At 45.9% G+C, this 23,893-nt stretch overlaps 1 protein-coding gene across 9 annotated transcripts in view; it reads left to right on the top strand.

Moving 5' to 3' along the window:
* The window catches only part of RYR3 (ryanodine receptor 3), a 1,450,647-nt gene that overhangs the window by 932,652 nt on the left and 494,102 nt on the right, over window positions 1-23,893 (top strand). For all 9 annotated transcript variants that reach the window (XM_069208992.1, XM_069208994.1, XM_069208991.1 and 6 more), the window contains one exon: window positions 20,705-20,765. In XM_069208992.1, coding sequence (XP_069065093.1) covers window positions 20,705-20,765 — 61 coding nt within the window. The remainder of the gene's footprint in view (window positions 1-20,704; window positions 20,766-23,893) is intronic.

Here is a 23,893-nt window from a genome sequence, read left to right as displayed (position 1 = left end):
CAAATGAGCCGAGACAAATGATTATAAACATATAATAGATGTGAACTGCAAGCCAGCACCGGGCAGATGTGCTGGGCGTGCCATTGGAAATAGTAAAGTGACAGCATCTTTGAAGAATATGTTCTTTTCTTGCCGGCATTCACAGTCAGTGTCAGTTGTGAAGGAAGATGAGTAAGACTGGAGGCAGATATGACTTGCAGCCCTGGATCCACTTTACACTCTTCTGAGACACTTTATGAATTCAAAAATGCGAAAAAGTGGATAGAGACTGTCAAGGTAATTAAGCATAATGGGCACTTTACTTTAAAGTGTAGATGTTGGTAGGTCTTTTACAGGGAATGTGTCTTGAAATTCCCAGGTGTACCTCTTAGTCCACAAACATCCACCGACGCCGAGTCACTTCCTAAAACACTGAACTAGGAAGGCAACATTTTGAATTGACAGTAAACCTAGAGATAGAAAGCGTTTACAGTCAGTTTGTGTATACCTCCCAGCCAGACATGTTATGCTTACACCAACCCACTGCTTTGGACACAGCAGCAGGCGTAGGGAAAAATAAATAGAAGCAAGCAATGGCAATGCCACCAGGTCTCATCTTTAGGAATTATTTGCTTAACCAGTCGTTTTAGCGATGTACAGTATGGCTAAAGACTAGAGGTAAAGGGGCGCTTGGCCAGTCGCCTACAAAAACAATGCTGGCACTTTTATCTTTTTACAGAGCACTCTCAGTTGGGTTCGTAAATAAAATACTTAAAAAACACAAAAGCATTTTCATATATTTTTGAGACGCATCTTGGGGGTGGGGGGTCTTGGGGTGTAAGCAAGCAATTCCGGTGGAAGCAACACAAAGGGCGTGGGGTGGGGGATGCAGTACAGGAACATGAGAAGCAACATAGTTGAAAGAGGGGACTGTGGAGTTGTTTGGAGGACGCACACTGGTGAGATAGCAGTGCAGTGGGAGAAGCACACGAGGGCTAGCACCAGTGCTTAACTTGTAAATAAAAACGTGCCGGTGCCCAAAGCCATCCTCAGAAACTTGCGGCTGCTGCAATTAAGTGCGAGCGCGGAATACTGAGGCAGCTTAATCCTAAAGCCACCTCGGGCCTCTTTAATCCATTTATAGCCACTCCCTGCCCATCCAGCTCACTCTTGCAGCTCGCTGACTAACATATTACTCAAGAGGGCAAATTAAGATGTGAAACGTGCAACATAAGAGAAAACGTATGCTACTTAAAACGTTTTTCTCCTACAAACTTTAAAATGCACAGATACAAAAATAGCTCATTGTTTATTGTAGCGCTCTTGATTTTAAGGGTACTTGTGACGGCCATGCAATCTTAAACATGTGAGCTTTACCTTGGTCTTGTAGCAGAGGCATCCTAACACATGCGTTCTCCAAGTGGCAAGCTTACGCGACAGGAATCGCTTACGCGGAACTTCAGTCATTAGCGATGCCCGGATTGTTTCCATTACAGTGGCGAGTGAAGCAAGTCAAAAGCGAACAGTTCCCATGCCACCGCACCCTCATGCTGCTGGAGACTTGGCGGGGTGAGGCAACACAGGAGTCTGCTACTCAGTCACACTTGAAAGCGTAACAAAGTGCAATAATTTAAATGTAAAAAGCAGACACATTGAGAAAGTTATCCATCCCAAGTAGAGCGCCACGAAGTAATTGTTCCGTGGCCAAGAAAGCCCCACGTCAGTGCCTGACATCTGTCTTTGTGCATGACTTGAAGACTCACCTAACTGCCCTCCGGGTTGTCTAAGGACATCTTCTGCCAAGGATCTGCAAGCTGAGCCAGCGCAACTTTCAAAGCAAACAAGATGAACAAAATCCCCAGGTACAGAGCGACTAGCAGGCGCAGCTTTTCTTCCTCCAACTCTTCAACAGACTGACCAAGCCCCTCATCTGCGAGACACTCTCGTGAAGGAAGAAGGAACAGAGAGAACAAGATAAACAATGGTGGGGGGGCGGGAGCGGGGAATTTACAACACAGACAGCATGAGGAGCCAGGGAGGGCTAAAGGCAACACAGACAAATGAAGAACCAGACACAGGGTGGCTGGCGGTCAGAGACATCCAGCAGAACAAGAGCAGGAAACTAACAAAACAAGCCAAGGAAAAACAAAAAAGAAGTGCGCCAACACTAACCTATATGGCCGATTGTGCAATAATCCTTGTAACACGATCAGTCACCAGGGTGGGAACAAAACAACCAAAAGACGGGACAAATGTAAAGCATTTACCAATCAAACCAAAGGAATTTTGAAAGGCAGGCCAAGGAACGAATGAAAGAGATGGGCGTGGTGAAAGCCCACAGAAGTAGAATACATCATGTCAACAGACAGTGCATGTACGCTGCCTAGGCTCAACCTAGAAATTGTGTGTTCTAAAGTGAGAAGCAGAGGAACACAAGTAATGCGTCCATGCTCCAGGACAAGGACAAACACAAGAAGAGGATGAGGAAGTAAAGCCCACACAAGCTGACAAATAAAAAGCAAGAAAATAAGTGGCAATAAAGTCAACCAATGGTAAGCTGTGTGTGGCCTCTAAGTCCACTTGAAACTGACAGGAAGTCTTTTTGGCAATGGAGAACTTGTGCTGTCTTGTTGTCGAGACATAAAAAAGGAGAAAGAGGTGCATGAATATACCTCACAATACCTAGCGGAAGAGAAAAACAAGGAAGTAGGGCCCACCCCTGTTAAAATGAAAACAATCATTGTAGAAAGGCACTACAATAAGGAACCTAGCTGCAGAAGCCAAAATGACTTAAATTCTGGGTCATGACCCATCCCACTCATCAGCCCTAGTCTGCACTCTACCCTTAAAACAGAAAAGAGTTTGAGGAAAGGGCGGTACATTTTATTAGAAGTTATGCATTGTTGGTGAACTGGGCCTGCTGACTTATAAGGAGATAACTACAAAGATGGAAAATTCACCATGGGACAGTCACCAGCACCACCCTTTCTTTGCACTAATGTACCCCACAAAGAGTTGGTTGTCCACCTGGAACTCTCTTGTGCGGTCAAGGTAGAACAATAATGCTCTTTTTGGGCCCAGCCAATAGAGACGCTCCTCTTCTTTAGAGGGATGCAGTGGAGCAAAGAAGGTGGGCAGGGTGATATTTTGACCCAGATGGAAAGGGGTCACCACCTTGGGGAGGAAAGAGGCACGAGTTCTGAGGACTACCTTATCAGGATATAACAGATGAAGAAGTTACTTACCTTCAGTAACAAATTATCTGGTAGAGACTCTATCTAGCTGCAGATTCCTTACACCCACCCAAGCCTTACCGCTATGCGGATATATGTTATTCAGATTTTTACCCTTTCTTCAGGGCATGACTTTTTGTTCAGACAATCAGGGGGGGGAAAAAAGAGAGCTAAACGTTGGTTCTTCCATGACTGCGCTTCTGGCATGGGAAGTTGTGGAAAAGAATTGACGTACGCGCACCGGGGTGGTGTCTATATAGAAGACCGTGACGTCACAGACGACTCTGACGACGCCACACGGAGTTGGACGACACACTCTGATCCGAATGACACCACCCGATGGTGCACACAGGGTACTGCGCAGCAGAAACATTCCAGATTCGAAGCGGACGCCAGGGAATTCTACGGTAAGGAATCTGCAGCTAGATAGAGTCTCTACCAGATAATTTGTTACCAATGGTAAGTAACTTTTTCATTGGGCACAGAGCTTTCGGAAGGGGTCATTATGGCACAGAACACTTTTTGGCAGATCTCTGATCAAATCTCATCCAGAACTTACAAAAGGGACAGGTTAGGCAAATTGCTAATAAAAGACCTCGAAGCAGTGGGTCTTCGTTCAACTAATGACCTTTACAGCACGGATCGGCCTCTGATCATTCATGTTTTTTCATCAAAAAGCGAGAACGCTAATAGACTTCACGATTCTATCATCCTCTTTGTTCTGCTGAATCTCGAAATTCCAGGTAGCAAACAGAGGCGAAAGTGATCATCTACCACAAGCGTGCACTTTGCTCATCCAATTGACCATCATGACCCTACAGTCGCGCTGCAGCGTGCAATGTATAAAAACAATCGGAGGAAACTAAAATGGTCACCAGATACCAAACCAGACCTGGCAGGAAAAGCCAAGCAAATGTGATCTTTTAAACTGAACCACATTGACCTTGAGCAAACAGCACAAGTAGCCTGGGATGAGTTTGCACACACATTTCTGGCATCTTGTCAACAACAATGTCAAGGCACAAAACATCACAGTCCTCAAGGACCTCAATTCGGACTGCAAACAAAGATACTTAAACGCAACCTAAACAGCGCCCTTCGCCTCCTTCAGAAAGAGCCCAGAGAGGAGGCCTTGAGAGCACTTGTGTCCACTTCCAGATCTGCCTACAGGGCGCACCTGCGGGTGCATCAAAGAAACATGGCAGCCAGGTTAGCAGCAGAGCTCCTGCACGCACTTAAGTCAAATAGGCATGTGCAGTTTTGGAAGCATATAAACAGCTTAAGTTCCGTAACGCACCGTCCCTCCACAATTAATAACTCAGAGTCCACCTGGTATCAATATCTCTCCTGCCACTTTGTCCCCCCGACTCAGGGGACCCAAGGCAAGGGTCTTCAGACTCAGCAAAAAAGTCAAGTTCAGGCCCAAAGTATTGCATGCTTATCTTCATAACCACGCAGCTGTCCTCAAATTCTTTCAGAAACAGTGACAAAGAGAATCAATAAGTGTCAGAAGGAGGGAGTCCCGGGACCTAATGGTATCTCTGCTGCGTTATACAAAGAGGCCTTGGATTTTGAGGCAAAACATCTTTCGGCACTCTATAACAGCACAATTGCCAACAATATCGTTCTGCAATCAGGAGAGGCTTAATCATCTCCCCAATTTTCAAATGGTGCTTGACTAACGATCCAGCAAACTACTGACTGATTGCTCTCCTAGTTGTCGAGTCTAAAATCTTTGCGGGGATTTTCTCGGAGGAACTTCAAACCTGGGCTGTTGACAAAAACTTGATCCTGTCCAATTAAACCGGCTTCTCCAAAGGGGTAGGCACAACTGCTAACCTTATTGCTGTATTGTTATTATTCGACCAGTGTCGGCATGCCAAAAGCCCCTCTTCCTCTCTTTCTTAGACTATAAAGCAGCATTTGATCGTGTAGACAGAAAACAATTAAGGCCTAAGCTTGCAAACTGGGGCATCCCGGGCCACCTGTTAAAAGCAGTAGCCCTTCTTCATACAAATACTTGGGTGAGGGTCAAATTAGGTGATGGTACACACCTCTCCAGAGAAATTCCAACCTCTCAGGTTCAGCGGCAGAGATGCGCATTCGCATCTCTTCTTTTCAACCTCTTTCTGGCTGATTTACCTACAAGACTGGACAAGGTGAACTCTCACCCACCATTATTAGGGAAAACTGCTATGGCATGCTTGATGTATGCTGATGATCTTATTCTTTTTAACCATAACAGAATAGGACTCATTAGGCTACTTAATGCAACGGCTGAATTCTCTGAAGAAAACTCTCTTCTCATCAATTTGGGGAAACTAAAAATCATGTCCTTTAGGTCGACAGCGCGGCCGCGGCACCAGTGGTATCTGGACAACAGCAAAATTGAATATCTGCGCGAAAACAAATACTTCGGTATCCTCTTTGATTGCAACGGCTCTTTTAATCCCCACCTGGAAAGTCCAGCCAGAAATCCATCTCTCTTACTTTTGCATTTAAGCTTGTTAAAACACCACTGGTTGTTCAACATACCTCCCCATACTGAAGGTTATTCCAGCCAAACTAATCCCCACAATAACATGAGGCAGTGAAGCATTGAGGGGTAGAGGAGGGGAGCATTTGGACAAAATGATCGTCAAGCTCTTCAAGGGGCTGTTTAGTCTGCCAACTCGTGCTTCACTGGACCTGGTCCATCTTGAATTTGGCGTGGTCAGACAGGCTCTTGCGAGGAAGAATGCTACAAACTCAAGACAGCAAGAGAAGGTACTCTAAACTCCCTCCTCTGGGCTGATATCTCTGTGCAAACCAATTCTCCTTTCTGTCTTTATTTTGGGTCCTCTCTGGTGGCACTGGGCTTGGCAGACCAACTATTCCTTCACAGCTCATGTCAGCTTGTCAAGCGTGTGACAAAAGAAAGTGCCAAATCTTTTTCACAGTTAATGGACAAAGAAGCCCTATCAAAACTAAACCATGCTTGGCTCGTCTTGTTATCATATGACAGCCATGTCCCGCAGTGTTACCTGGGAGTAGCAGTCAATCCATGGATTAAAACAGCCCTTATGAAATACTGAATGGGATTACTTCCAACGTACACCCATCTCCCCAGGTGGATGTAAAGCAATATGACAGGCGTCTGTCGGCTCTGCAGGCTAGCCCCAGAAACACTGATCCATCAGATATGTCTCTCTAAAAGTACTATGGTGGACCGTAAAAGGATCCTACGACCCCTTGAAAGGGGGCGCCGCAGGTACAGGCCGGCGATTTTGGATGGATTTAAAGGGGGTGATGTACAGCTCAGTTGTAGACTGGTGAAATTTTTGTACAAACTTGGGAGCCATCTCCCAGAGATTGAGAATTTAAGACATGCACGCAGAATTAGTTAGCAAGCCAACCTGTAGTAATCTATAATAATTAAGCTTGCATACGCTAAAATTGGTCTTTTTAGTAATTTATGATTTTATTACTTGCGTTTATTGTTTGTGTAATGGTTTAATTTATAATTTTATTACTTGCGTTTATTGTTTGTGTAATGGTTTTAATTAATCGAACACTGTTAAATAAATAATAAAAAGAAATAAACAGTATAGATTTTTCTCATATACACACTGAGGTTTTTCACTTTAGACTCAGGGAAATGTTTCATTCAGTTTCATTGTCATTCTCATTGAGACACCTTTCCCACTCACATTCCGACACGGGGGCCTTTCTCATTCAAATTCAGACACTGGGACCTTTCTCATTCACATTCAGACACTGGAACCTTTCTCGCCCACATTCAGACACTCTGGCCTTTCTCATTCACATTCAGACACTGGAACCATTCAGGCACTGAGACCTTTTTTCACTCACATTCAGACACCAGAACCTTTCTCATTCAGACACTTGATCTTTCTTAATAAGACTCTAGGGTATTTCACATTCGCACTCTGGGGTCTTGCTTATTTATATTCAGACACAGGGACCTTTCTCTTTTCACATTCAGATATGGTTACCATTCAGACACAGAGACCATTCAGACACTGAGACATTTTCCTGTTCACATTCAGGCACTAGGACCTTTCTCAATCAGATACTGTAACTTTCACACTAAGACACTGAGGCCTTTTCTTACTCACATTCAGACTCTTGGACCTTTGTCATTCATAAACTGGGTCTTTATCACTGAGACACTGGGATCTTTTGCATTTATGCAACTGGGCCATTCTCATTCAGATTCAAACACGAGGCCTTTCTCATCATGGCACTGGAGTCTTTCACACTCAGACTCTGGGACCTTTTCCCATTCACAGACCTTTCTTATTCACATTCAGATACTGGGACCTTTCTCATTCACAGTCAAGGTACAGATACCTTTCTCTTCCACATTCAGACACTGGGACCTTTCTCTTCCACATTCAGACACTGGAACCTTTCTCTTCCACATTCAGACACTGGGACCTTTCTCTTTCACATTCAGACACTGGAACCTTTCTCATTCACAGTCAAGGCACAGATACCTTTCTCGTTCAAATTCAGACACTGGGACCTTTCTCTTTCACAGTCAAGGCACAGATACCTTTCTCGTTCAAATTCAGACACTGGGACCTTTCTCGTTCAAATTCAGACACTGGGACCTTTCTCGTTCAAATTCAGACACTGGGACTTTCTCTTTCAAATTCAGACATTGGGACCTTTCTCTTTCACATTCAGACATTGGGACCTTTCTCTTTCACATTCAGACATTGGGACCTTTCTCTTTCACATTCAGACACTGGGACCTTTCTCGTTCAAATTCAGACATTAGGACCTTTCTTGTTCACGCTCAGCGCACTAGGACCTTTCTCGTTCCGACACTGGATCTTCCACACACAGACAAGTCCATTTTTAATTCCCTTTCCTACTCTGGGGCATTTCTAGTACACATTCTGACACTGGGATCCTTCTCATCCACATTCAGACACTGGGACCTTTCTACTTCAGACATTGGATCTTTCACTTTCAGACATTTCTCATTCTTTCATTTTCAGATTGTTTTATTCATTCAATTGGGTCTTTTTCACTCAAACACTAGATCTTCATCATTCAAACACAAGGTCTTACTCCTCTAGACCACAAGGTCTTTCTAGACACAGGGGAACTTTCTCATGCTGACGCTGGCATCTTTCTGATTCTTAGTTTTACACATTCTGGCACTGTTCTCTTTCTGGTAATGGAATATTCCTCAATCAGACAGGAAAGGCCCCAGTGTAATTTAGTCTGTCTCTTTCAGACACTGCAGTATTTCTCATTGGGACACTCATGACTTTCTCATTCTGATCCTTGGTCTTCCTCTTTCACTCAAGGGGGTCTTTGTCGTCTACACCTTAGGGTCTTTTCTTAATCAGACATGGGGTCTTTCTTATTATGACACTGTTTCTCACCGAGACTTTCAGAATGAGATATTTTACATTCTGTCAGTGTAGCCTTTAGGTTTCAGATATGGGGATCTAGGTTTAGATGCTTTCAGACACAGTCATTGTAGATCCATCATTTTACACAGTCATACACTAAAGGCTTTCTGACTCAGATTCAGGGCTTCGGTGGCCATTCTGCCACTCTGGCATTTCCCTAGAGGCTGTGGGCTATGGTGCTGCTTTCAGAGCAGAATGGCCTGCCATGATCCAACAACCTCCCTTGACCTCTTCTAGTTGCTATCTTCTGGTGTGGTGGGGTGGTTTGAATCTTTTTCCCAGGGCTGATTTTGGTTTCCATTTCCTCATTCTGTCACTGAGTTTTACACATAAAGAGGGTGGAGTCCTCCTCATTCAGACTCTGGATCCTTCAGTTTCCGACATGTGGCCATTCAGAAACTGGGGCCTTGGCATTCATGTTTTTGGATGTCTCTTTCACTTTCAGACACTGGCATCTTTGGCACTCAGACACAGTGCCTTTCTTGTTCGGGCAAGAGGGGGTATTTCTCCTATAGACAATCGATTTTTCTCATTGCAAACAGAGGCTTTTCACATTCAGACACCTGAGCCTTTCTCATTGAGACTCTGGGACCTTTCTCATTGATGCACTGTGGCCTTTCTCATTCGAACACTAGGGTCTCTCACCATCAGGCAGTGAGGCCTTTTTCACTGAGACACGGGGCTTTCTCATTCAGGCACATTGTCTTTCATATTCAGACTCTGGAGTCTCCTATTCAGACACAGCTTTTCCTTAATCATACATTGGGATCTTTCTCATTCAGACATAGAGGGATGTCTCTGTCGCATTCTTGCATGGGCCTTTCTTGTTCAGACACCGGGCCTTTCTTTAGAAACTGGGGCCTTTCTTCAGACACCTGGGCCTTTCTTGTTCAGACACCTGGGCCTTTCTTGTTCAGACACCTGGGCCTTTCTTGTTCAGACACCTGGGCCTTTCTTGTTCAGACACCTGGGCCGTTCTTGTTCAGACACTGAGGCATTTCTTTTTCGGGCACTGGGGCGTTTCCTGTTCGGTCACTGGGGCATTTCTTATTCAGACACTGAGGCTTTCCTGTTCAGACACTGGGGCCTTTCTTGTTTTGACACTGAGGACTTTCTTGTTCAGACGATAGGGCCTTCCTTGTTCAGTTGCGGGGCATATCCTGTGCAGCACTGAGGGATTTCTTATTCAGACACTGGGGCCTTTCTTATTCATGCAGTGGGGCATTTCCTGTCTGGCACTAGGGGATTCCTTATTCAGATACTGGGATATTTCTTATTCAGACACTGGGGCCTTTCTTATTCATGCAGTGGGGCATTTCCTGTCTGGCACTAGGGGATTCCTTATTCAGATACTGGGATATTTCTTGTTCAGTCACTGGGGCCTTTCTTGTTCAGACACTGGGGCCTTTCTTGTTCAGACACTGGGGCCGTTCCTGTCAGGTGCTGGGGGATTTCTTGTTCAGTCACTGGGGCCTTTCTTGTTCAGACACTGGGGACTTTATTGTTCAGACACTGGAACCTTTCTTGTTCGGAAACTGGGGCCTTTCTTGTTCGCACACTGGGGCCTTTCTTGTTCAGACACTGGGGACTTTCTTGTTCAGACACCTGGGCCTTTCTTGTTCGGACACTGGAACCTTTCTTGTTCAGACACTGGAACCTTTCTTGCTCATACAGCGATGCATTTCCTGTCCGGTACTAGAGGATTTCTTGTTCAGACATTGAGACATTTCTTGTTCAGTCACTGGGGCCTTTCTTGCTCAGTCACTGGGGCCTTTCTTGCTCAGACACTGGGGTCTTTCTTGTTCAGACACTGGGGCCTTTCTTGTTCAGACACTGGGGCCTTTCTTGTTCAGACACTGGGGCCTTTCTTGTTCAGACACTGGGGCCTTTCTTGTTCAGACACTGGGGCATTTCTTGTTCAGACACTGGGGCATTTCTTGTTCAGACACTGGGGCATTTCTTGTTCAGACACTGGGGCCTTTCTTGCTCAGTCACTGGGGCCTTTCTTGCTCAGTCACTGGGGCCTTTCTTGCTCAGACACTGGGGCCTTTCTTGCTCAGACACTGGGGCCTTTCTTGCTCAGACACTGGGGCCTTTCTTGCTCAGACACTGGGGCCTTTCTTGTTCAGACACTGGGGCCTTTCTTGTTCAGACACTGGGGCCTTTCTTGTTCAGACACTGGGGCATTTCTTGTTCAGACAATGGGGCCATTCCTGTCAGGTGCTGGGGGATTTATTTTTCAGACACCGGGGCCTTTCTTGTTCAGGCACTGGGTCACTTCTTGCTCAGACACTGTGGTCTTTCCCATTGTGACCCCGGGGACTTCCTGTTTGAGACACTCGGATCCATCACCTTCTGACTTGTGTCTTTCACATTCAGACACTAGGCCCTTTCTCATCACAAGCGGTCTTTAACACTCAGGCACTGAAGTGTTTCTCACTCGCACTCTGGGGCGTTATCGTAGGGCCGGGCTGGGAACCCAAGGCAACCCTGGAAAGAGAAGGCCCCCGCGCGGAGGCTGGAAAGGAGAGTGAGTGTTATGCCGCACTGCTGCTTCTGTTACTAAGGACCCATAGGGGGTTATTCTAACTTTGGAGGAGTGTTAATCCGTCCCAAAAGTGACGGTAAAGTGACGGATATACCACCAGCCGTATTACGAGTTCCATAGGATATAATGGACTCGTAATACGGCTGGTGGTAAATCCGTCACTTTTCCGTCACTTTTGGGACGGATTAACACCTCCTCCAAAGTTAGAATAACCCCCATAGTGCCAAACCGGCCCCCACTCCTCCAGCCCGATGGCCGCTATGGGCGGTCCGGCCCTGACTGGGATCTTTCCCATTCATTCACTGGCGTCTCTCGCCTTCGGAGGCTGGGATCTTTGGCCTTCAAAGAGCCCGTTTCTCTTTCACAAACGGAAACCGTTCTCTTCCAGACGGGAAGGCCTCGTGATTTTCGTGTGTCGTTGCACAGCGGTGATTCCGCAGTCACTTTGCCCCCCCGAGGTATTGTCCCCCTGGCTGAGCGCCTCCACTGGTGGGCGCACAGTTACACGCAGAAGACGGTGCCCACCACACCAAGAGAGGGCTCTGTGTGACAGGACGATAATTGCATGTTCTTAGCTGCCCGTGTCCGATAAGTAATCTATTCCTGCAGGTAGGTGGTGCGGTGCCCTCGATGGAAGCAGGAAATGAATGGATTTTGTGCATTTGCAAGGTGCAAATTGAATGTTGCTGCACTTTGCCACGTTCCCTGGAAGCTGGGGGCAAACTTGTGTGTGCATTTTACTCTGTGCTGCATTTTCCATTAAAGTCTTAAAATAATAACCTAAGTCCGCGAAAGGCACATGCGGTGTCAGTGCTTCTCTTTCATCCCTCTCCTTCCCTCTTTTCTTTCTCTGTCTCCCTACATCCTCTACGTACACAGAACTAGAACGTCAACCTCGAATTCTTCTCTCCTACTAACCCTCATCTCCCAGCCCAGGCCAACCTTTCTCCACCCCTATACCTCTGCGCCTATGCCTCTCCTCTTCTCTAAACCTTTGTGTCTGTCTCTCCTCCTCTTTATATCTTTGTGTCTGTCTCTCCTCTTCTCTATACCTTTGTGTCTCTCTCTCCTCCTCTCTATACCTTTGTGTCTCTCTCTCCTATTTATATCTTTGTGTCTGTCTCTCCTCCTCTCTATACCTTTGTGTCTCTCTCTCCTCCTCTCTATACCTTTGTGTCTCTCTCTCCTCCTCTTTATATCTTTGTGTCTGTCCCTCCTCCTCTTTATACCTTTGTGTCTGTCTCTCCTTCTCTTTATACCTTTGTGTCTCTCTCTCCTCTATACCTTTGTGTCTCTCTCCTCCTCTTTATATCTTTGTGTCTGTCTCTCCTCTTCTCTATACCTTTGTGTCTGTCTCTCCTCTTATCTATACCTTTGTGTCTGTCTCTCCTCCTGTTTATACCTTTGTGTCTGTCTCTCCTCCTCTTTATACCTTTGTGTCTCTCTTTCCTCCTCTCTAAACCTTTGTGTCTGTCTCTCCTCTTCTCTATACCTTTGCGCCTATACCTCTCCTCTTTTCTATACCTTTGTGTCTGTCTCTCCTCCTCTCTAAACCCTTGTGTCTGTCTCTCCTCCTCTCTAAACCTTAGAGTCTGCCTCTCCTCCTCTTTTTATCTTTGTGTCTGTCCCTCCTCCTCTCTAAACCTTAGAGTATGTCTCTCCTCCTCTTTATACATTTGTGTCTGTCCCTTCTCCTCTCTAAACCTTGGAGTCTGTCTCTCCTCCTCTCTAAACCTTGGAGTCTGTCTCTCCTCCTCTCTAAACCTTGCAGTCTGTCTCTACTCCTCTCTAAACCTTCCAGTCTGTCTCTCCTCCTCTTTATACATTTGTGTCTGTCTCTCCTCCTCTTTTTATCTTTTTGTCTGTCCCTTCTCCTCTCTAAACCTTGGAGTCTGTCTCTCCTCCTCTCTAAACCTTGGAGTCTGTCTCTCCTCCTCTTTATACATTTGTCTGACTCTCCTCCTCTCTATACCTTTGTGGCTGTCCCTCCTCCTCTCTAAACCTTAGAGTCTGTCTCTCCTCCTCTTTATACCTTTGTGTCTCTCTTTCCTCCTCGTTATACCTTTGTGTCTCTCTCCTCCTCTCTATACCTTTGTGTCTGTCTCTCTTCCGCTCTATACCTTTGTGTCTGTCTCTCCTCCTCTCTATACCTTTGTGTCTGTCTCTCCTCCTCTCAATACCTTTGTGTCTGTCTCTATTCCTCTCTATACCTTTGTGTCTGTCCCTCCTCCTCTTTATACCTTCGTGTCTGTCCCTCCTCTTTATACATTTGTGTCTGTCACTCCTCCTCTCTATACCTTTGTGTCTGTCTCTCCTCCTCTTTATATCTTTGTATCTGTCTCTCTTCTTCTCTATACCTTTGCGCCTATACCTCTCCTCTTCTCTATACCTTTGTGTCTGTCCCGCCTCCTCTCTAAACCTTCGTCTGTCTCTCCTCCTCCTTATACCTTTGTGTCTGTCTCTCCTCCTCTCTATACCTTTGTGTCTGTCTCTCTTCCGCTCTATACCTTTGTGTCTGTCCCTCCTCCGCTTTATACCTTGGTGTCTGTCCCTCCTCTTTATACATTTGTGTCTGTCTCTCCTCTTCTCTATACCTTTGTGTCTGTCTCTCCTCCTCTTTATACCTTTGTGTCTGTCCCTTCTCCTCTCTAAACCTTGGAGTCTGTCTCTCCTCTTCTTTATACTTTTGTGTCTCTCTTTCCTCCTCTTTATACCTTTGTGTCTCTCTTTCCTCCTCTTTATACATTTGTGTCTGTCTCTCCTCCTCTCTATACCTTTGTGTCTGTCCCTCCTCCTCTCTAAACCTTGGAGTCTGTCTCTCCTCATCTCTAAACCTTGGAGTCAGTCTCTCCTCCTCTTTATACATTTGTGTCTGTCTCTCTTCCCGCTCTATACCTTTGTGTCTGTCTCTCCTCCTCTCAATACCTTTCTGTCTGTCTCTATTCCACTCCATACCTTTGTGTCTGTCCCTCCTCTTCTCAATACCTTTATGTCTGTCTCTATTCCGCTCTATACCTTTGTGTATGTCCCTCCTCCTCTTTATACCTTGGTGTCTGTCCCTCCTCTTTATACATTTGTGTCTGTCACCCCTCCTCTCTATACCTTTGTGTCTGCCACTCCTCCTCTTTATACCTTTGTGTCTGTCCCTTCTCCTCTCTAAACCTTGGAGTCTGTCTCTCCTCCTCTTTATACATTTGTGTCTGTCTCTCCTCCTCTTTATACCTTTGTGTCTCTCTTTCCTCCTCTCTAAACCTTTGTGTCTGTCTCTCCTCCTCTTTATACATTTGTGTCTGTCTCTCCTCCTCTTTATACCTTTGTGTCTCTCTTTCCTCCTCTTTATACCTTTGTGTCTGTCTCTCCTCCTCTCTATACCTTTGTGTCTGTCTCTCTTCCGCTCTATACCTTTGTGTTTGTCTCTCTTCCGCTCTATACCTTTGTGTCTGTCTCTCCTCTTCTCAATACCTTTGTGTCTGTCTCTATTCCTCTCTATACCTTTGTGTCTGTCCCTCCTCCGCTTCATACCTTGGTGTCTGTCCCTCCTCTTTATACATTTGTGTCTGTCTCTCCTCTTCTCTATACCTTTGTGTCTGTCTCTCTTCCTCTTTATACCTTTGTGTCTGTCCCTTCTCCTCTCTAAACCTTGGAGTCTGTCTCTCCTCCTCTTTATACATTTGTGTCTGTCTCTCCTCCTCTTTATACCTTTGTGTCTCTCTTTCCTCCTCTTTTTACCTCTGTGTCTGTCTCTCCTCCTCTCTATACCTTTGAGTCTGTCCCTTCTCCTCTCTAAACCTTGGATTCTGTCTCTCCTCCTCTTTATACATTTGTGTCTGTCTCTCCTCCTCTCTATACCTTTGTGTCTGTCCCTCCTCCTCTCTAAACCTTGGAGTCTGTCTCTCCTCATCCCTAAACCTTGGAGTCTGTCTCCCCTCCTCTCTAAACCTTGGAGTCTGTCTCTCCTCCTCTTTATACATTTGTGTCTGTCTCTCTTCCGCTCTATACCTTTGTGTCTGTCTCTCCTCCTCTCTATACCTTTGTGTCTGTCTCTCCTCCTCTCTATACCTTTGTGTCTGTCCCTTCTCCTCTCTAAACCTTGGATTCTGTCTCTCCTCCTCTTTATACATTTGTGTCTGTCTCTCCTCCTCTCTATACCTTTGTGTCTGTCGCTCCTCCTCTCTAAACCTTGGAGTCTGTCTTTCCTCATCCCTAAACCTTCGAGTCTGTCTCTCCTCCTCTCTAAACCTTGGAGTCTGTCTCTCCTCCTCTTTATACATTTGTGTCTGTCTCTCTTCCGCTCTATACCTTTGTGTCCGTCTCTCCTCCTCTCAATACCTTTGTGTCTGTCTCTATTCCACTCCATACCTTGGAGTCTGTCTCTCCTCCTCTCAATACCTTTCTGTCTGTCTCTATTCCTCTCTATACCTTTGTGTCTGTCCCTCCTCCTCTCAATACCTTTGTGTCTGTCTCTATTCCGCTCTATACCTTTGTGTATGTCCCTCCTCCTCTTTATACCTTGGTGTCTGTCCCTCCTCTTTATCCATTTGTGTCTGTCTCTCCTCCTCTTTATACCTTTGTGTCTGTCTCTTTTCTTCTCTATGCCTTTGCGCCTATACCTCTCCTCCTCTCTAAACCTTGGAGTCTGTCTCTCCTCCTCTTTATACATTTGTGTCTGTCTCTCCTCCTCTTTATACCCTTGTGTCTCTCTTTCCTCCTCTTTTTACCTTTGTGTCTGTCTCTCCTCCTCTCTATACCTTTGTGTCTGTCCCTTCTCCTCTCTAAACCTTGGAGTCTGTCTCTCCTCCTCTTTATACATTTGTGTCTGTCTCTCCTCCTCTCTATACCTTTGTGTCTGTCCCTCCTCCTCTCTAAACCTTGGAGTCTGTCTCTCCTCATCCCTAAACCTTGGAGTCTGTCTCTCCTCATCCCTAAACCTTGGAGTCTGTCTCCCCTCCTCTCTAAACCTTGGAGTCTGTCTCTCCTCCTCTTTATACATTTGTGTCTGTCTCCCTTCCGCTCTATACCTTTGTGTCTGTCTCTCCTCCACTCTATACCTTTGTGTCTGTCCCTCCTCCTCTCTAAACCTTGGAGTCTGTCTCTCCTCATCCCTAAACCTTGGAGTCTGTCTCTCCTCATCTCAATACCTTTCTGTCTGTCTCTATTCCTCTCTATACCTTTGTGTCTGTCCCTCCTCCTCTCAATACCTTTGTGTCTGTCTCTATTCCGCTCTATACCTTTGTGTATGTCCCTCCTCCTCTTTATACCTTGGTGTCTGTCCCTCCTCTTTATACATTTGTGTCTGTCTCTCCTCCTCTTTATACCTTTGTGTCTGTCTCTCCTCTTCTCTATGCCTTTGCGCCTATACCTCTCCTCTTCTCTATACCTTTGTGTCTGTCTCTCCTCCTCTCTGTACCTTTGTGTCTTTCTGACCCCCCCATACCTTTGTGCCCTTGGCGCTACTCCCCTCTATACCCTTATGTTTGTCTCTCCTCCTCTCTGTACCTTGTTGTCTCCCTCCTCCTCTCTATACCTTTGTGTCTTTGTGACCCCCACCCCCCCCCCCCCAATACCTTTGTGTCCTTGGCGCTCCTCCCCTCTATACCTTTATGTCTGTCTCTCCTCCTCTCTGTATCTTGATGTCTGTCTCTCCTTCCTCCCGCATCGTCTCTCTACTTCCGCAGACATCGCTGATATTACTAGTATTCTAATAGTTATTTCTCTCCTGCCTCTCTTTTCAGTACTCTCCTAATTCTCTTTCATCTTGCACTCTCTCCCCTTTACTCTCACCCTTGTCACTCTCGCCGTGTTCTCTCCCTTACCCCGTCTCGCTCTTGCTTCTCTTTTTTGACTCCCACTCTCATTCCTATCTCTCTGTGCTTCACTCTTCCTCTCTCCCGTCTTCCCCCTCTCTCTACTCCTCTTCTTTCACTTTCCTTCCCCCGCCTCCCTTTCTGTTCGTCTGCTTCCCTCTCTGTGTTCACGACTCTCTCCTCCGTCCCTTTCTCTGGGTCCCTTCCTTTCCCCTCTACAGACTGTCTTTTCTTTCTGTCACTTAGTGAAAACCGTAAACTGTGATTCTGTCTCTCACCCCTCGTCACCCAACATACTCAGGGACGTAGCACAGGAGGGGGGAGTGCTTGGGGTGTTATATCCCCTCAATAAATGTATTTTCTGAAGAAGTTGAGTACGAGGGCTCTCAGTCCGGTATGGTGAGGTGTGTCGGATTTCACCAGAGACTTTACATAAACACAAACACACCCACTCTCTCTCTCTCTCTTATGAAAGTGTGCAAAAATGTCGGTTATTTTACAAAATATTGTTTTTTCTTTTACAACGTACCCCTACCAAACCCCAGTCCTCTTGTTTCCACTGCCCTTAAGACCCTGCCATGTGCCCTGCTTCTCGAATTGTATTTAGTTATGTTTTAACATTATATGCCGATCTGAAAATCTGAAAACGTTGGTAAATCTGAAGCCCCCGACCCCCCCCCCCCCACCCTCCGCTCCCCATTCTTACTGACCAAGCTCCGCCCCCGCCATGCTGCTCAGCGCTGTGCCCCCGAGCACCATAACAAGGTCGGTAATTGTTGCGCACCACATGGAAAGAAAACCACACCTTCCAATCCCACACAAACATGGTGTAGCTCGATGCCTACACCGGCAAGCGCTTCAGTGCCCCATGTAAGAGTGGTAAGCGCTATATAAACGCTGCAGTACAATACATTGGGCTCCTCCTGACAGGTGTATGTTTCACCACTAGACATGTAGGAGGAGTAAGCGCTATATAAACGCTGCAGAACAATACATTGGGCTCCTTCTGACAGGTGTATGTAAGAGGAGTAAGCGCTATATAAACGCTGCAGTACAATACATTGGGCTCCTTCTGACAGGTGTGTGTTTTAGCACTAGACATGTAAGAGGAGTAAGCGCTATATAAACGCTGCAGTACAATACATTGGGCTCCTTCTGACAGGTGTGTGTTTTACCACTAGACATGTAAGAGGAGTAAGCGCTATATAAACGCTGCAGTACAATACATTGGGCTCCTTCTGACAGGTGTGTGTTTTACCACTAGACATGTAAGAGGAGTAAGCGCTATATAAACGCTGCAGTACAATACATTGGGCTCCTTCTGACAGGTGTGTGTTTTAGCATAGACAGGGAAAGCTGCGTCTCCCTGTCCGCTGCTTCTTCATTCTGGAGACACAGAACTTCAGGTTTGTCTCGGGTTGTAGCATCCATAAGCGTCCTTTCAGATCAGACATGGCAGATTTTACTGCCGATGGAGAGACGTTTGGACTGCACAGTTTTCTCTCTGTCTTCCACCCTTTCTTACTCTACCTAATTCTCTTTCCCCTTCCTTCTCTGTCATTTTTTTTCCAATCTCTCTTTAGCTTCTACCCTCCTTTCCCTGCCTCTCTCTCTCTTTCTCCCTCTCTCTGTTGGCCAAATCCCACATGGTTTTAGTTTGGGCCACTATTTAGCTAACACGAGTCTCTATTAGTACCAAGGTCATCTAATCATGATCCCAAAAGCAGCACCCGAGGGTGTGCTCTGTGGTATGTAGGTTTCAGTCTCCAAGGGAAAGCACACTATGACTGAAATCGCTTTGATTAATAGTATCCCGTTTACTAATTTTGATGCCAAATACTGTGAAAATACATTATATCCAACATCCCCTAATCCCCAATATTCATTTTGCCATAAAACATATATATTTAGGGGCATATTACATGCCCCTTGCGCCGCCTTAGTGCTGCCATAGTGTCATTTTTTATGCGAAGGCAGCGCTAAAGTGTCCTTTCCCCCATCCCAGATTTCGAAGTTGCGTAATGCATGCATTGTGCCACTTTGCAACCCCTTGTGCCATATTATGCCTGCGCCAGGTATAATGTTTGCAAGGGGGCATTCCGACGCAGGGAGGCCCGAAAAAATGGTGCAATTAAATTTAATAGATTTCACTGTGCCATTTTTTTCTGTCATTTTTAACGCCTGCTCAAGGCAGGCATTAAAATGACACACCCATTATAATCAATCATTGTCAAAATCTTTGACGCTAGTGCAGCAAAGAACCACAACAGCATCAAAAATACACATTATGTTATGTTATGTTTATTGTAAATTCAGCACAACTATGGGGCTGTTAGGTGGGGCAAGGGTGACGCAGGAGAAGTGGTGCATCGGGACAAATGCACCACTTTCTCATAAATATGCCCCAAAGTGTCTAAATTGGAGAATGTGAAATGCATTGGTTTTCCTGAGTTGAGTATCTACTAATTGATAGGCGGTGGCCCTTGCAGGCCCCTATCGAGTGTGTGATGGGGGCAGTGGTGGGTGGAGACCAAAACTCCACATACAAGCAAGAGAGCAGTGGCGGCTGCCACAAATCACAAGGGGAGGGGCGGGTGGGGGGACAATAAATAAAAAAAAAAAAAAATAATAAAAAAAATAAACATACCTGTCCTGATGCTACCGGCCGCCTCATGCTCCTCTTCTGATGGTGTCCCAGCAGTCCATGGGACACCAGCACAGGCTCCTCAAGCAATCCTGGCACTGCTCTCATGCTATAGCTATACCTAGCATGAGTGCAGCGTCAGGATTGGTCTGCTGCTCAGACACTGCGTTGGAGTCTGTGCAGTTTCTCCACCTGGCTGTGCAAAACAGTCGGGTTGGAAACACCTAAGTGTGCGTGTTAGTTTGGCTGGCCTAAAATGGCCGGCCAAACTAACATGCGCACTTAGTGCACTAACTCCACCCCTCCTCCCATGGCCCAGCCCCACCCCTCTCTTCAGCTGCTGGCTCTTTGCCAGTGGGGCAACACTGGCAAGGGCCTCAGTCTCCCTCCTCGACCACCAGAAACGCACCCGATTTGTGACTGACTCTCCACCAGCCCTATTAGCCTTTCAGAGGTACCCTTTGTGGCTCAAAACTTCGTTTCCTAGAGGCTGGTGGTCCTCTTCCCTCCTTTGGCTATTCTGGGCACCTCTGTTCCCCACCATCTTAAGGTACTCGTTCGTGTGCTCAGTTGACAATACACCTTTTGTTCCCAAACACATTAAATACATACTACAGACCAGCGTTTGTTGGTATTCATCTAGGCCACAGTTTTTGTTACTTCATAACCAAACATCAAGCATGTTAAAGTTTATACATGATTTCTTTGCAGAATTTTTTATGACAGAATATTGTTATAATTTGTGAGATTTAAATTTACATCCCCTCAAGGCAGACTCAAAAATCCGACAAAAGTCTTCATTGCTACATGTACAATTCTTTAAACATCACTTTATTGTGCAACATATTAGCATCCTTCATTTACAAGTGAATGCATTGCCACCTCATTGAAGTGCGAGGTGGCCCTTGAGCTGTCAGTCCGGTGTTTGATCGTTTGTCCTGTTGGTGCTGCTTCTGTCTGCTGGTGCGAACAAGAGTCTGTGCAGAAATGTGTTATTGATCTTGAAAATCAAAGCGCGAAGGAAAGCAGTTGACTAAATGCATTGTCTTTACTCCTCCCTGCAGGAAGTGACTCCGCGACTATGGTGAGCTGTCTGCTTATCTTGGCCCAGACTGTAGACACCCGGTAAGTTTGTTATCTCAAAAACGCAACACTGCCTAGCATTAGTCCACAAAAAACACCCTGGGCATGTTCACGGATTAACCCATAACACCGGCTCTAACTTCCAAAAAACGGCTTTTACTGGCCGCCTTTGTCTTTCAAAGAATCCCCAAATTTGCGGAGTGTCATTTGATGTTGCGGCCGAGAGCGGGAGCCTGCTCCTGTTGCCTAGCAACAGCCAAACCGCGACAAGCGCATCAGCTGCGTACTGTTGTCTGCCTCCAAAACCTAGACCTTTAAACTGGAAATCCGTCAAGGACAGTGTGAGCAAATGGTGCCTGAAACACGAAAGTGAACGAAAAGAGATTTCAACAGGTTCCGAGCGTCTGTTGTGGGTCAGTGGGTCACAAGATGCCCGTGCAGGATTCAAGCCTGTGACAGCCAGGGCCTGTAAGACTGAACTCTTGTTTGCTTACATCTTCCCCAAAACAAAGCTGCCGACTATGCAATGAAGCCAGGACTGGTGGAAGTGGCGCCCATGACACGGGGTCACTCGGCAGCTCTGCAGATAGTGTCCGGCTGCTGCGGCTCGTTCACTAGGTTCTGGCTCCTGGTTGCGAGAACGAGCAGCGAGTGTAATGTTGCTCATCACTGCCTCCGTGGCAAGCGGAGACCCCACTCCCTCCGCATCTCACTTGGGCCGCTGGAAGATGTAAGCAGGTCATGCAGGGTAGGGACCCGAGGAGAGGATAGACTGGGTGAAGGATGGGAGCTCGAGTTTAAGTACAATGAACAGCTGGGGTGGTGGTGAGACAGCAATATCCAAGTACAGCAAGAGGCCTGGCACAAAGGACCTTTAGTGGAGGATAAGCAATGAAAACGATGGAGGTCGTTCAGTGGCTTCCTTCCTTTTCTTTGGACTTTTTACAGACTACCCGGTTGCAATAGGTCGTTCTACAGCATTGTATTGTAGTTGCGTTTGTATGGCAATTCATACCCCTGCAGGGGGTGCCGAAGCCCATTATTGGTGGCTAGTATGCTGCTCCCTGGGACAGCTTGGGTGGGAGAGTGAGTGTCTTTAATAGGATCTTTATCAGTGGTGTTTTCATGTCACACTTGAAGATCAGGTGTTTAATATGCTCTTCTCATGTTTTGTCGCTGTGCCCAGTCATGTACTAGTGTGTGGGCGGATAGTAATGCATACATGGAGTTTGACCTCTCTAGGAAGTGTTTTGGTGGCATGGGTGTATAGCATGCTACTCGGATGGTGTCCGTGCCAACATGTGCCTGTGCTTGTGACTGTGGTAAAGTGAAGGAGAGTGAGATACAGCCAAACATTTGGTTGTGCCTCCCATGTGATTAAGAAATCTAGCTGTAGACTCCTTACTTTAGAATCTTCCCAAGATCGAGCCTGGATCCAGAAACATTTTTCCCTTGGTACATCTACGCATCGGAAGAGGGCATCACGCGTTTCCGTATCTTCACCGTCCACTGGACGTGATATCAGTGGAGTCCATATAACCACCTCACCAACGTCAGCTCCTTCTTTTCTGTGCTTGCAGTGTGAATCCGGTAATGGTTGGTTAGGCCGTTTTCTGCCTACTTTGACATTTTCGTTGACGGAATAGTGTGCTATTAGCTGTCCATGTCTTCACGCTTTAAGCCCTTTGGACGACAGATGTCGGCTACAGACCCCCACTATGTTTGTATGTGGTGCCTGGGAGAGCACCACAACGCCGAAGAGTGCAACTCCTGTCAGCGTCTCCATCTGAAGGCTCTGCAGGAGTGCTGTATGAAACTTCTAGTAGCGCTGATGTCGGAGCCATCCCAGTCTTCATATTGGTCATGGTCTCCTTCTCCAGTGGCGGCTGTGACATTTGAAAGTGGTGGGTCGTAAAAGTCTGGGTATGACTTTTATGTAGTGTGTGAAGCGAGCAAGCTTAATAGACAAACGCGGGGTCCAGGGTGGGTCCTCCTCCCCAAAAAATTGAAAGAAGATTGACAAATGGTGCATTTGAAAGGAAATAAATTTAGTGAGAAAGCAAGGTTTATAAAGCACTATGAATGTATACTCTTGAAATATTAAACACATTAAAAACTGCCCCATATCTTACTGCATTATTAATTTCACCCTTTACTTTAATGTGCTAATTGTACACTGCAACAACCTCAGGTCCTTTAAAGTGTGCGCTTACCCAGTGTCTTGCACTGCATGCGGCATCAACTTTGGAAGAAAGTACTCTAACTAGGCATCAAGAAGCACCAACATCGGCTGGCTGCAATCAGTCATGCAGAAATATGTGCAGGAATGTGTTCAAGTGGGATGAAAAAAGTGGTGGCTCTCTAAAAGGAAGCATGCAAAATAAATGTCTGTGATTCCCTTATTGTGCCACCTGGCCTGCATTTTGGTTTCTCTGAGATGTTATTGCATCCAAAAATATAACACAAAAACTGCCATACATCTAAAACCTGTCAGTACTGTTGGCTTTGTCATTGGTTGTTAGCTGTTTAAGATAAATGAGTAATGACAATGATTAGTTATAATTAATTAACATTGAAAATGTTTCAGTTATGAAATTCTGAGACTGTGAATTAAATAATATTGAGGCCTGTGGAAGGAGTAGGGCCTTCAGTTATGTGTGCTTTATGTTAGATATGCAAGCCCCTCCTCTCTTTCCTGTTCACCACCCTCTTTTCACTCTCCCCTGAATGCACTTTGCTTTGCCTTCAGGCTCAGCACTAGTGCTGTCAGTCATAGCCCCTCATAGGCACCTGGCACGAATCAAAGTATGCACTATGCACGAGTAATAAAATGCACACAAAAAATTGAGAAACGGAGCATGATGAAACAGCTAACTCTCTTGATGAATGCAACATTAAGTAATATGTGAAATGAGAGGAACTAAATTGCTTTTTAACATTCATTATTTGCATATCAACCCAAGTTTTTGGCATAAATGCTAAGGGCATGATGATAGGGGCAGTTTTAATGCCACACAGCAGATAACTGCCTTTACTGTATGCACATATTTCTCCCTTTGCGCTTGACTCCAATATTTGGATCAATTTTACAAGGGAACAAAAACCCTGCTAGTCTTTTATAACAATTTAGAGGGGGAACAAATACAGCAGCTCTGCTACTAAAGGAGCTA

Source organism: Pleurodeles waltl, chromosome 9 (assembly GCF_031143425.1).
Source record: "Pleurodeles waltl isolate 20211129_DDA chromosome 9, aPleWal1.hap1.20221129, whole genome shotgun sequence".
NCBI lineage: Eukaryota > Metazoa > Chordata > Amphibia > Caudata > Salamandridae > Pleurodeles > Pleurodeles waltl.
Note: the sequence above shows the minus strand (reverse complement) of the source record. Positions and strands in the feature narration are given on the sequence as shown.